The sequence below is a fragment of the Camellia sinensis genome, chromosome 10, assembly GCF_055761805.1.
Source record: "Camellia sinensis isolate YWXY chromosome 10, ASM5576180v1, whole genome shotgun sequence".
NCBI classification, from domain to species: Eukaryota; Viridiplantae; Streptophyta; class Magnoliopsida; order Ericales; family Theaceae; genus Camellia; species Camellia sinensis.
The window spans coordinates 19,287,070-19,300,037 of NC_138970.1; the positions used below are offsets into that span (position 1 = coordinate 19,287,070).

General features: G+C 36.1%; 1 protein-coding gene across 2 annotated transcripts in view; it reads right to left on the reverse strand.

Moving 5' to 3' along the window:
* The window catches only part of LOC114293314 (ferredoxin-dependent glutamate synthase, chloroplastic), a 65,533-nt gene extending 52,851 nt beyond the window's left edge, over window positions 1-12,682 (reverse strand). For both annotated transcript variants that reach the window (XR_014341736.1, XM_082890944.1), the window contains exons 1-7: window positions 12,063-12,682; window positions 9,171-9,483; window positions 6,904-7,346; window positions 6,684-6,815; window positions 3,979-4,077; window positions 3,633-3,703; window positions 2,758-2,854 (exon numbers count right to left, since the gene is read on the reverse strand). Coding sequence is in view for 1 of the 2 variants with exons in the window: in XM_082890944.1 (XP_082747070.1) it covers window positions 2,758-2,854; window positions 3,633-3,703; window positions 3,979-4,077; window positions 6,684-6,815; window positions 6,904-7,346; window positions 9,171-9,483; window positions 12,063-12,353 (1,446 nt within the window). In the remaining variant the exon portion in view is untranslated. The remainder of the gene's footprint in view (window positions 1-2,757; window positions 2,855-3,632; window positions 3,704-3,978; window positions 4,078-6,683; window positions 6,816-6,903; window positions 7,347-9,170; window positions 9,484-12,062) is intronic.
* Between the last annotated feature and the right edge of the window lie 286 nt (window positions 12,683-12,968).

Below are 12,968 nucleotides of genomic sequence, written 5' to 3' on the forward strand. Positions count from 1 at the left end.
CTAATACCCCTCAACAAAATGGTATTGCAGAACGCAAAAATCACCATCTTCTTGATATCGCCCGTTGTCTATCCTTTGAGATACGGGTTCCTCGATCCTATTGGGGGGAAGCAATTCTCACTGCTGCTTATTTGATTAATCGTCTTTCTACCCAAGTCCTTCAAAAACAAACACATCTTCAAGTTTTGTTCGGGTCTACCCCTTTCGAGTGCTCCATTCCTCCTAAGACTTTTGGCTACGTTTGCTTTGTCCATAATCATTCACCCACTCGTGATAAATTAGATCCTAGGTCTCTTAAGTGTGTTTTTCTGAGTTATTCTGCCACCAAAAAGGGTTATAAGTGTTATCATCCTCCCACTCGCAAATAGTTTGTCTCCATAGATGTCACTTTCTTTGAGTCTCAACCTTACTTTCCGACCCCCCCCCCCCGGGTCTCACAGTCATTCCTTCAGGAAGCGCCTTGGTGTGAAGAGATTCTTATTCCACTTCCGCCAGTGATTGAACAGATAAAGGATGATGAGCCAGCAGTTGTTGAGGAAAAGGAAGCAGGCAAAGTTTATATCAGGGACAAGGACAGACAGCAAGTCACCTGGATGCAAGAGACTACTTTCCTTCCTCTACTGCCACCGGATGAGTGTCCAGAGTCACCCCCCTCTCCTGAGAGTTCAGATAATTCTGATTCTAGTGCTTATATTCCTGCTTTTTCAAATCTAGATGTTCTCATTGCTAATAAAAAGGGGGTTAGGTCATGTACTCAGCATCCTATTACTAATCATGTCTCTTATTCTCATCTGTCTTCCTCATATAAAGTTTTTCTGTCTAAAGTGCCTTCTGTAAGTCTACCTACCAATTTTCAGGATGTTCTCTCTATTCCTGAATGGAAACATGCCATGATGGAAGAGATAAGAACTCTCAGCAAGAGTGGCAGTTGGGAGTTAGTGGAGTTACCTAGAGGCAAAAATCCAGTTGGGTGTAAGTGGGTGTACACAGTAAAACACAAAGCAGATGGTTCTATAGAACGGTACAAAGCGAGACTGGTTGCTAAGGGTTTCACTCAAACTTCTAGGGTGGATTACCAGAGACATTTGCACCGGTTGCTAAGATGAATTCTATGAGAATCTTGCTCTCTCTTGCTGCAAATTTGGATTGGCCACTTTATCAGTTTGATGTGAAGAATGCATTCATTTATGGAGACCTAGCAGAAGAGGTATATATGGATATTCCCCTAGTTTTGCGAATGCTCAATCTAACGGTAAAGTATGCAGGCTCCGAAAGCCACTTTATAAGTTAAAGCAATCTCCTAGGGCTTGGTTTGAAAGGTTTGCTCAAGCTACGCTGAAATATGGGTTCAAGAAAAGTCAAGCTAATCACACCTTGTTTGTGAAACACTCCTCACATGGTAAGACCATAGCTCTTATTGTCTATGTTGATGATATTGTTCTGACAGGAGATGATATTGAGGAGATTTCTCGTTTGAAAGAATACTTAGCCAAAGAGTTTGAAATCAAAGACTTAGGCTATTTGAAGTATTTTTTGGGTATTGAAGTAGCTCGGTCCAAGGATGGCATCTTCATATGTCAGAGGAAATATGTATTTGACTTGCAAAAGGAAACTAGCATACTTGGAAGTAGACCATGTGATACGCCTCTAGAACCGGGCCAGAAACTGAGTGAGAATCAAGAGGGAGATCCAGTGGACAGGAGGAGATACCAGAGACTAGTGGGCAAGCTCATATACTTATCCCACTCACGTCCCAACATTGCCATTACTGTGAGCATGGTGAGCCAGTTTATGCATACTCCTAGAACTTCCCACTTGGAGGCAGTTATGAGAATCCTGAGATACCTGAAGTCTTCTCTTGGAAAGGGTCTCTATTTCTCAAAACATGGCCATCTCAGTGTGGAGGCATTTGCTGATGCAGATTGGGCTAGATCAGTCACTGACAAACGATCAACTTCTGAATACTGCACATTTGTGGGTGGCAACCTAGTCACATGGCGAAGTAAGAAACAGAATGTGGTGGCTAGATCTAGTACTGCAGCAGAATTCAGGACTATGGCTCAGGATGTATGTGAGTTACTATGGATTAAACTACTATTGGGAGACCTGGTAATCCATCAGACTGACTCCATGCAACTATACTGTGACAACAAGGTCGTAATCAACATAACTCATAATCCAGTTCAACATGATAAAACTAAGCATATGGAGATTGATACGCACTTCATCAAAGAAAAACTCACTAGTGGCATCATATGTATTCTATTTGTGAAGACTGGAGACCAACTAGCCGATATTCTCACCAAAGAGCTAGGGAGCAAACCATTTCATGACATTCTCAACAAACTGAGCAAGAGAGATATCTTTGCACCAACTTGAGGGGGAGTGTTAGAATAGGCAACGAGTTAGAATAGGAAATATGTGATTGTATTTTCTTCTTATTTATTCCTTGATTGGTGTAATAAGTTGGCCCATATATTATGCCTTATGGCACTCCTATAATTACTCAGTATTATTAATATAAAAGGGAATGAGGTCTAACTCACTCTCTAACTTTTTCTCTTCTCTAAACCTTCGGATCACATATGCAGGGAAAGTGGCATTCAAGCTCAGTTCCTCAAGCTCCTAAGAATTGCAAGTTAAGCCAAGCCTCAGGGAAAAAACCTAAACCAGAGTTATGCATGATCTTATCCAACTCTTGTAAGTGTCTACAGTTTAAGACAAAAAAAATGTTGTGATAAAGAAAACAGAACACACCTCAGATGCAACATAGACAACATTGTCTATGGTACGCCAATATCTAGCAGGGCGAAGTCCATTCCGATCAAGACAAGCTCCAACCGTTTTTCCATCACTGTGGCATCACAAACAAAGAAAGAAAAGACAAAAATGCAGTGGTGTAAAAAAAATTATCCAAAAATTAACAAGCGAAAAATGCAACCACACATTAAGATTGTTCACATAGGAAATCCATCTTCCGGATAATTTTTACAGAAAAGAAGAAAAACTAGCCATCAAACATTATATATATATATATATAAAAAAGGTGACCCAATGCAAGAGACTTTCGCTAAAGCGGAGTTTGGGGAGGCGAGATGTATGTAGTCTTACCCCCATTTCTAGAGAAATTGTTTCCGTGACCCAAAGATGTTAATGGCAAACATTTAGCATTAGGCCAAGCAGCCTCTAAAATAGCTAACTGACATCGATGAAACAAAAAACCAAAGCATTTGGATACCATAATTACGTATAAAACTGGGCCCACTTTCAAGGTTATATCATATATGAGGGAACCTGTAGATTACCCACAGCATCAGTTACAATACTGTATATCAAGCCATCTAGAAGTTGAAGTATTACCTAACTAAAATTTTCACTATCTCCAGTGTGATCTAGTATGCTAGCCATTCCCCAACACCCCATAACTCTGAGAACTTATCAATTGCCAATTTCATATTGATTATTGCAACTCCAATTCCCTTTAAAACACTTGGAATTAGCCCATATCATCATTATTTAATTTGCATTAGGATTTTGAAATTTTCAGTTATTTGCTTTTCTTAGTCACAGAATTCAGTAATACAATCACTGTGTAACCATAAAATGGCAATAAGTGACCTTGGAAGTATTACCTAAATAAGAGTAAAGCAGGTCCGTCCCAAGCCTCCATCTGACCCTTGTAATAGTTATAAAAATCAACAACCTAAGAACAGAGAAATACTGAGTATCCTTCGCAAGGAATATCAAATGAATTTCAATAAGGTCACAGTAACTAAACAGTTCAGAAGTCAGACATAATAGATGGATTCAGGTTGAGAATAACAATACATCCTATGAACTTAAATTACAAAGTAGTACACTTAAGAATAGCCATGTTTAAGCCCCAAAAAAAAATCTCAATGCACTAAAGCAAAGGACCTTTGCCAAAAGCAAATATTGATTGATGCTTTTTAATTTTGAATTGCTAACATAAATTACCTCAGGATACTTAATCGACAAAGTTGGATGATTCTTGTAAGCCTCTGGGACAAGAATCATTAGAGCTTCCTCAGGACTACGGCCACTTTTTATTAAAAACTGAAAAGTACAAAAGGGAAGGACTAGTCAGACAAACAAGCTGTGTCAAACATTCAAATAATGAATCAGAACATTAAATGGATGGACCGTCTGAAGCAGTCTCATATTAATGAACAAAAAAGTACAAATAGATAAATGAGTTGCAGCATACATAACCCCCTACCCACCCAAAGCAAACTGAGACAGTGATGACGAGCATGGAAAGAATAAAAAGAACAAATCTGCAATTTCACATGAAGCACGTTTAAGATATCATGGAGTGAAGTTTTGGAATGATTTAGAGTTCTTATTTGTGCTTATTTTAATTTAGTATCTAGATAAATTTTATGTCATTATATTAGGTTTTAGTGGTTAGGGGTATTTTGGTAATTTTATAATTGTTGGGCATGAGTAGAAGCAGAGTCGCACTATGACTATGAGTCTACTACAGCTGAGCTTGACAGAATATATATCTCCTCAAATACATTGGACTCAAAAAATCATAAAAACCCAACAAAAACACAGTATTATGATCGGATGTGGGTGAATAAGAGGGAGGAAGAAAGAAGGTTGATAAACAAGAAATCACAACACAGAGAAGAGTAGGAAAAAAGCATAGCTCTATAATAGTCAATAGCTACACCCCATCTTCCAAAATAATATTTATACTTGCACTCTTCTAAATCATTAATTACATCCACAAATTCTAACCTCATCAAAAATCAAAGGACTCTCACTACTGCCAACTTTATCAAAAACACAAAAGGGCGACATTCGTTCAAAACATAACCTATTAGACAATCATAAATGAAAAAGATGCTTCCAATTTATGCCGAGTCGAAGAGACTCTTTGACCGCCCACAGTGGCAGACGCAATGGCTGGCTAGGGGTGGCCACTGCAACTGTCACTGCCCCTGCCCCTGCATCCATTTCCATTACCTTCCATAGCATCGTATATATTCTTGTTGAACCCATAATTTCTTAAGAGTTGGCCCCCCCAACCCTCAGTACTTTTTTCTTTTATTCCCTCATAAGAGCCTGTTTTTCTTTGATAACTGGGTGTTCGGGCCAACTTACATGCACCTTGACTAATCCAAGTGGACCAATCCCACCACCCACTTGCAGGGCCCCATTTAAAACCAAAGAAAATGCCCTGCATAGACTGGCCCCAAGAAGCTTATTGCAACTAGTGAGTATTGAACCTGAGACCTGGAGGGAGCACGTCCCCCAAGCCCCAAGTCATGCCCACTAGGCCAACCACTTGAGGTTCTCGAAAGAGCCAATTTATTTGAACCATTACTAGAGTCATGCTATTACATAAATTGTAGTCTAAATTGATATTTTTTATCAATTGATATTGTTTTGGTTATAAGTGTGTAGCTTGAAAACTATTAAATTAAAACTAATTACATCTCATTATGATTTTGATTATGTCTCAAAGTGGTATTCGTTGCAACTCATTGTAGTGACTTTGATTATAACCCAAATGACCTTCTATTATAGCTGTAATTGGTTTTGGTTTATGACCCAATGTGACTATGATTAATGTAAAAAATTACTTGTATGTTTTTCTTTTTTTGGTCTTATGTTTTGTACAATGTGTAAATGAAGTTTATAATCTTGTTTCCAATCTTTTTGTTTTGTAAATGTCTATTGACTAAAAATATTATTTGTAAAGATAATGATAATATTAATTTTTATACTTATAAAAAGTAAATATTTTAGTACAATATATGTTTTAAAAAAAAAAAAAACCCTTTTGTAAGAATGTGATAAAATAAAATTTATAATCAATTTATGATTATATAAATGTTGGCCCCTTCTTAACAAGATTTCTGGGTCCACCACTGACTGCCCACTATACCAACATGGCATCCACGCAAGAGTGACATGGCTGCCATGTAAGCACTACTTCATGATCTAAACAAGACATAAAATAGGGCCAAACTATAACAGAAGGCTTGATTAGTAGAAACCCCAAGTAGGCCATACCTTGTATTTTAACTTATTTTTAAGATTTTTCTCACCAAATCTGCTCCTTCAGCCTCTTATCGACTGCATCAGTTCCCATCACTAAAAGACCATAGCAAACAAGGATTTCTTCTTTGTTTTTTTCCCATGAAATCTATTCACTCTATTTGGTTTCATTTTCAGAATATGTTCTCTGAAAAATAATAAAAACTAGTTTGATGAAAACAAATACCGAAAAGATGTATTTGAATTTTCAAAGACTATTTTGTGCAAACATGCACGCAAGCGCACACACACAGACACATAAAAACAAAAAAGGAAAGAAAACAATTAAGAAAATTATGAGTGTTTTTGAAGTTTTCATCATTTTTTCACCAAACTAGATTTTAGTGTTATTCAGAAAACAAATTCTGAATTGCTTCAAGGATCTCAAAAGCCATTTAGCAGCCAGCCATACTAGAAACAAATCTCACAATAGAGATTTGTGTGTGAAATCCAGACCTGGATACTTCAGTTAAGCATAAGATTTGTATGTGAAATCCAATTAAATTTTTTCTTCATTATTTTCAGTGAGTCGATTTATAAGAAGCATTCCAGAAAACACGTAGCAGCAGCAAATATGCAGATTATATGAATAAAGAAGCAATAGCCCATACTTCCGCTGCACTGTCAAGATTTGCAGAATCAGATGCTTTTGAGTTTCCATAAGGACGAATTTCATTTTCCCGACCACACCAAACAGGAGATTTCAATGAGGTCTCTCGAGATTGCATCCAATTCAAGTTTCCCTGCATAAAGGCTTCGGCATCAAAACAAAGGAATACGAAGTAACACTCTATTAGGCAAGCTACAGCATATGAATAGAGAAACTGTAACCTGTATGGTATTGATCTCTCCATTATGACCAAGTAACCTCATTGGTTGAGCAAGAGGCCACCTAGGACTAGTATTTGTGCTGTACCTCCGATGATAAATAGCAAAAGGAGATTTATAGAGATCACTTTGGAGGTCAAAGTAGAATCTACCAAGAACTTCTGAACGAAGCATTCCCTTGTAAACGATTGTTTGATTGGACAAAGAACAGAAATAAAGCTGATTTCCCCAAGCTTCTGAGCTGGCTGCTCTTTCAATCAATTTCCGGCAAATATACAATTCTCTCTCAAAATCATCTACATTTTCATCTTTAACAACTCTAACAAAAACCTGCTGTATGTTGGGCATGGTTTCTCTTGCATAGTAACCAACGACAGAAGTATCTACAGGAACAGGCCTCCATCCAAGCACCTCAAGACCCTCTTGTCTAAAGATGCTAATAATAGCTACATAAACAATTATTTCCACATTTAGAAAACTGAATACAAGTACAAAAAAATAAACAGGAATGACTAGAACTAGAACTAAGAGATCATCAAACAAAAAAAGAGGATGAAAGTATTCTGACAAAATGTAGCACAATAGGACCACAAGTGATATAAAAATCCAAAAAAAACAAATTCAAACATATGCCAACATATATACGTCCATAAAAATAATCACATGGAGATTGATAACTGATAAAGCAAAAGAAAATTACAGAATTATAATCACATAAAACCATATATCTGCCACTTCTTTATTTTGATACTTATATAGCAGCACTTACTGACCGTAACATGTGTATCCAGCCCAAGCCTTGTGAAGCAGGTTCAAGTCACAGGAATGGTTTACAAAAATCCAGAAAGACGGCCTGGTTTTTAATTTTAATTTTTACAATCTGCAGCAGGGGACTAGGGAAGCAAAACTGCATTCGCAGCAGTAAGACTCGAATCCAAGGGCCAACCCCTTGGTCTTAAAGAACCTAGGCATTACACTTGGTAAGGGAGCACGTCATCAAACTCAGGCATCACGCCTGGAAATTTTCAACTTTGTTCTTTCCCCTACTAAAGGAGTATTGAATCCACCACTAGCCTCTAATCTATCCAATTCTTCAATCCTTCTAGTAATCTCACTTTTTATCTTCGTCAAATTCAACAAAAACCTCCCTATTCCAAACTTACAACTTTCCCTTGACTAAATCAAGTTTCTTCATAAATTTGAAACCTTCCCACTCTTGAACCCTACCATTTTCCCACCACTCTTGAAAACACATTTTAAACAAATGATGATCTAACCACGCATTTTCAAATCTAAATGAAGTAGGCTCCTATTTAAAAGGACAACTTTCCATAACCACCGCACAATGAAACAAAAGTACTCTAGGAAGTACCTCCTATTTCAATTCGGAAATTTTTCTTCCAACACCAAAGAAAATAGAAATTTATCCAAGTTTTCCTAAAAATTTGACCTAGTAAAATAAACATCAAACAAAAGAGGACCAATTAAGTCGCAATCACTAATAAAAGCATCAAAATCTTTCACATGTCTTGAGACTTTCCTGCCATTAGGTTTTTTTTGAAATCACTCTTATTAACATTAAAATCAATGCCCAAACACCAGTTAGGATAGCATAACCCAAAAAAAGGCTACTAAACTCATCCCACAAAGACTTTCTCAACATCTATTGGGTCCATACACTCCCAATGACCATCATTCACTTCCATCATTATTGCAAACCTAACTGAAACCATAAAAGCTCCTACTAATACTACAGCCTCAGTCAACACCCTATCATCCCACATAATTAAAACACCCCTGACATTCCACAAGAAGGGAACACAACCCAACTCCTATGCCTAACCCCCTAAATACTCTTAATTAATTTCCTACCAAAAGTTTCAATTTTTGTAAATAGTAAATTTACAATGTCCAGGCTATTGTTATGCCAGCTAGGTGCATCAATAGTAAGTTTGAATCATGCTCCTTATCATCCATTATGTTTCACTCAGTCAGGCATTTAACCTTCTTACAAAATAAAAACAAAATAAATAAAATTCTCCCAATAATATCATTTATTCACTTTAAATGCAAGTCTATACTTACACATGGATGTGGATAACATAATAGTACCAATTATATCCTTTCAAAAGAAGTATCTTTAAAAATATCATAAATGCTATTGTTCATCATGCACGAACAACTATTTAAAGAATTGTACACATTCTATTATTTTCATAAACGAAAGAAAAATTGCAAGATTTGAATTGCACAAAGCTCTTTAAAGCTACCTGATTTGGCTTCTTTCATAAGGTTGTCATCTTTGGGAAGAAAAACCATTCCAATACCAGTGTGCAACTTATCGAAGGAAGCAATCCCTTGCTTGTTGGCCCAATTGTTAAAAAGATCCCATGGAATTGACGTCATCAATCCTGAACCGTCACCAGAATCATTATCTGCTCCACAACCACCACGATGTTCCATGCAACCAAGAGCAGTAAGAGCATCCTTAATAATCTGATGTGAGGCTTTATTTTCCAAATTGGCAATAAATCCAACTCCACAGGCCCCCCTCTCTGATATTATATCATCCAAGATTGCAACCTGAAAAGCATACAACCCAGTTCATCAAAGCACGTAGAAACTCATAGATAGAACACTCATATCACAATCGAAACATGCATAATAGAGAAATGAAAAGAACAGACATTTAAAATCATAGCAGAAAACAACATCCCATAAAAGAGAAAAAAAAAATAGTGACATTACTGTAAGGAGGTCGACAACAATACAATACTGATGGACCTTTTAAATAATGATAAAGCCATCATTGGACGTCGACGGATAGAATGTCTTGGGGGGGAAGGGATGCATGCAACACTTTCTTTTGATTGGCAAGGGATGCATGAAACACTTAATGGCATCACATAATTTTTATCACAATTAATCCATTTATGTTTTGGGATGAATGGTTTTCAATATTGACCAATACTTAGATGTGCCGCCAAATATGCATTTGAACTAACATGGAAAATTTTGAATAAAAGTTGCTTACCAAAATAACAAAGTATCACGTAATTTAATCAAGTATCAAATGATATCTCGACAAATTGCCTTAAATCTAACTACCACTAGTTGTGTGTCAGTGATGCATGACATAACCAAACTAAGTCCTCTGTCCCAATCAATTGTCTAGACATGAATCATTTTTTGCTATTTTGCGCTGTCAAGGGATATATGCTTAGTTAAATTAAATAAATTCATGTTCTTTTTTCATTAGCGCATCCCATGCCAATTTAGGTCTTTCCCTTTCCCCAACATTTCTATTTATGGTGATCATAACACTTTTCCTTACCGTTGCATCTATAGATCTTCGTTGTACATGGCCAACCCATTTTAGGTGTGTTTTCCCTCAAGTTATCTTCAATTAGTGCTACTCTTACTATTTCACGAATATATTCGTTTCTAATTCTATCTTTTTCAATCTTGCCACACATCCATCCAAGCATTTTCATCTTAACTACGCTTTTTTTTATAAATGTGTTGTTTTTTTAGTTGCCTAACATTTTGTCTTGTAAAGCACTGTGTTGTTTTTTTAGTTGCCTAACATTTTGTCTTGTAAAGCACTATTAGCCTTATAGTTGTTTTGTTTTATAAAAAATTTCATTCAATTTGTTAGTATTCATCGATCAGACAATACGCCAAATGTACTCCTCCAGTTGACCCAACCAACTTTGATTCTATGGATCACATCATCTCCATCCTCACTGCCCTTATTAATAACCGAACCTATATAACGAAAAATTCACTATTTGTTATCAATCTTCACTTGTCCATTATTTCTACTTCTACAGTCAAGAAATTTACATTCCCTTTTTATTTCTACAAATTTTAAATCCTTTCAACTCGAGTGCTTCTCTCCAAATTTTTAATTTTTTGTTAATTCCTTCCTTAGTTTCATTTAATAGAACAATATCAGATGCAACCAATATACATCATGGGACATCATCCTAATCGTGTTTAGTTAATTCATCCATGACTAAAGTAAATATGTATGGAATCAAAAGTGACCCTTGATGCAATACTTGCAAATGATTTAATTGTAGTCACAACCTTATCACATGACATAAATGGACAAAAATAATAGCCTAAAAGCACTAAAATAGAAAGTAAACAAATCAAAGATAACCTTCTTTTTTTCTTTTTGATAAGTAACAAAACAAAGAAAACAATCAATAGCAAGTTGCTAAAGCAATGCTAACAAAATTAGTATATTCTCTCATTTTGAGGTATCACATCAGGTTAAATGTTAGGCTATATAGTGTATCTTCTAATTAAAGAAAGTGTTTTCGATATGCCTTTTGTGTCAATAGTGTAGGTTACTTTATGTAGAGCACAATGCGTGTGCAAAGGGCATCTCCTTTCTTTTGGTTCTTTAAATAAAATAAATAATCTTGGCAGTGAAGAAGACCAAGAGGGAGTGGAGGAGGAAACGCCTGTCTTCAACAACAACAGTGTTCTAGATAATAAAAGGTTGCACAAACAAATAGCAGTCTTTTGGGGACCACCAGCCTGTAGCAACCCACCCAACTCCAGCAAAAGTCAACCCATAATAGAGTTAGAATTGCTTTGGCAGTTCCACTACATCAAATTCTAGTCAATAGCTACAGCTCTATAACAATTTAAACACGATGCTACTATGCTAGTTCAGTACATATACAGTCTATTTGTATTAATCCTTAACGATTGACGAAAAAAAAAATTGCAGACTCAAATTGCTCATCTTTATATTTAAAATAAATAAATTAAAAATAAATTAAAAAAAAAAAAACTATCCTTATAATTGGAACAATCAACTCCCTTCAAAATCAAAATCCAGCCCGCAGTGAACTCGAATCTTGGTCCATTTACATTATAAGAGAGAAAAATAAAAAAATAAAATAAAAAATTGAAACTATACTCCTGCCAAACAGCATCACAATTTCACAAAGCATTCGATAGTTCACAAATGCAAAATACCAAAATAAATTTCCAAAATCAAGCAAATTATTTCAAAATGCAACATACTTAAAACTTAGCTACAAAATAAACAGTCATTTAAAACAAACAAACAAAAAAAAAAAACAGTAAATTCACACACAAATTCATTGCAGCACAATTACTAGTAAATAAATGAACAAGACCTTTGGTCTGGAATCCGAGGACTGTTCCGATGAATTATGGAGGCGTTGAAGATCGAGAACAGCTCTGATTGAAGACCAGTTCTTAGCTGGTAAACCGTGAAACCTCTGAGTAGTCGAAGAAGCTCCGAGTCTCTTCCGTGGAGTTTGCCTGGAGGAGCTGCAGCAGAGACCGACGAAATCGACGAACAAGAGGCCGCCTCTGTTAGAAGCGAAGGCTGAAGAAGAAGAAAAAGGAGGTTTGAGAGACTGGCCATTGGAGTAGAGAAGTTGAGGCACTGACTGCACAGACATAGTTGTTGATCAATGAATGCCACAACACAACACAACACAACACAACACAATCTCTCTCTAGAGAGAGAGAGTTTTAGAGAGAGAGAGAGAGGATCGTGTGGAGAGGGGAGGAAATGGATGTGGAGATAAAAAAGAGAGAGGTCCGGAACCACCCGCCTCTCCTCTGGCATCTACTATTTCCTCCTCTCGTCTCGCCTTCGTTGTTGATGTTTATGTGCTGATGTGTAGTTTTTTAACATACGCTTACGCACCACTCAGCCCTACTTCCTGTTTCGCGGTACAGTTTTTTCATTCTGCGTCCGGCGTCGTTTTGCCCTTCATTTTTAGTCAACTCTCTTTTCACCACTTTCAATCAACATGTAAAGGAGAATTCCATTATATACCTCTCAATCATTTGCATTTTTAGTTATGATTAATTCTTTTTTAATTATAATTAATTTTTTTTAATTATAATATTATTTTAAGATATTTGATTATGAATTTTTTGTGTTTAGTTATTCTTTTTTTTTTTACTTATAGTTTAGTAAATATGAAATTATATTATTTTTTTCTATAATTATAAGGTATATATAGTACATACCTTTTAAAAGGTGTGTACAATAGTCTTTCCTGTAT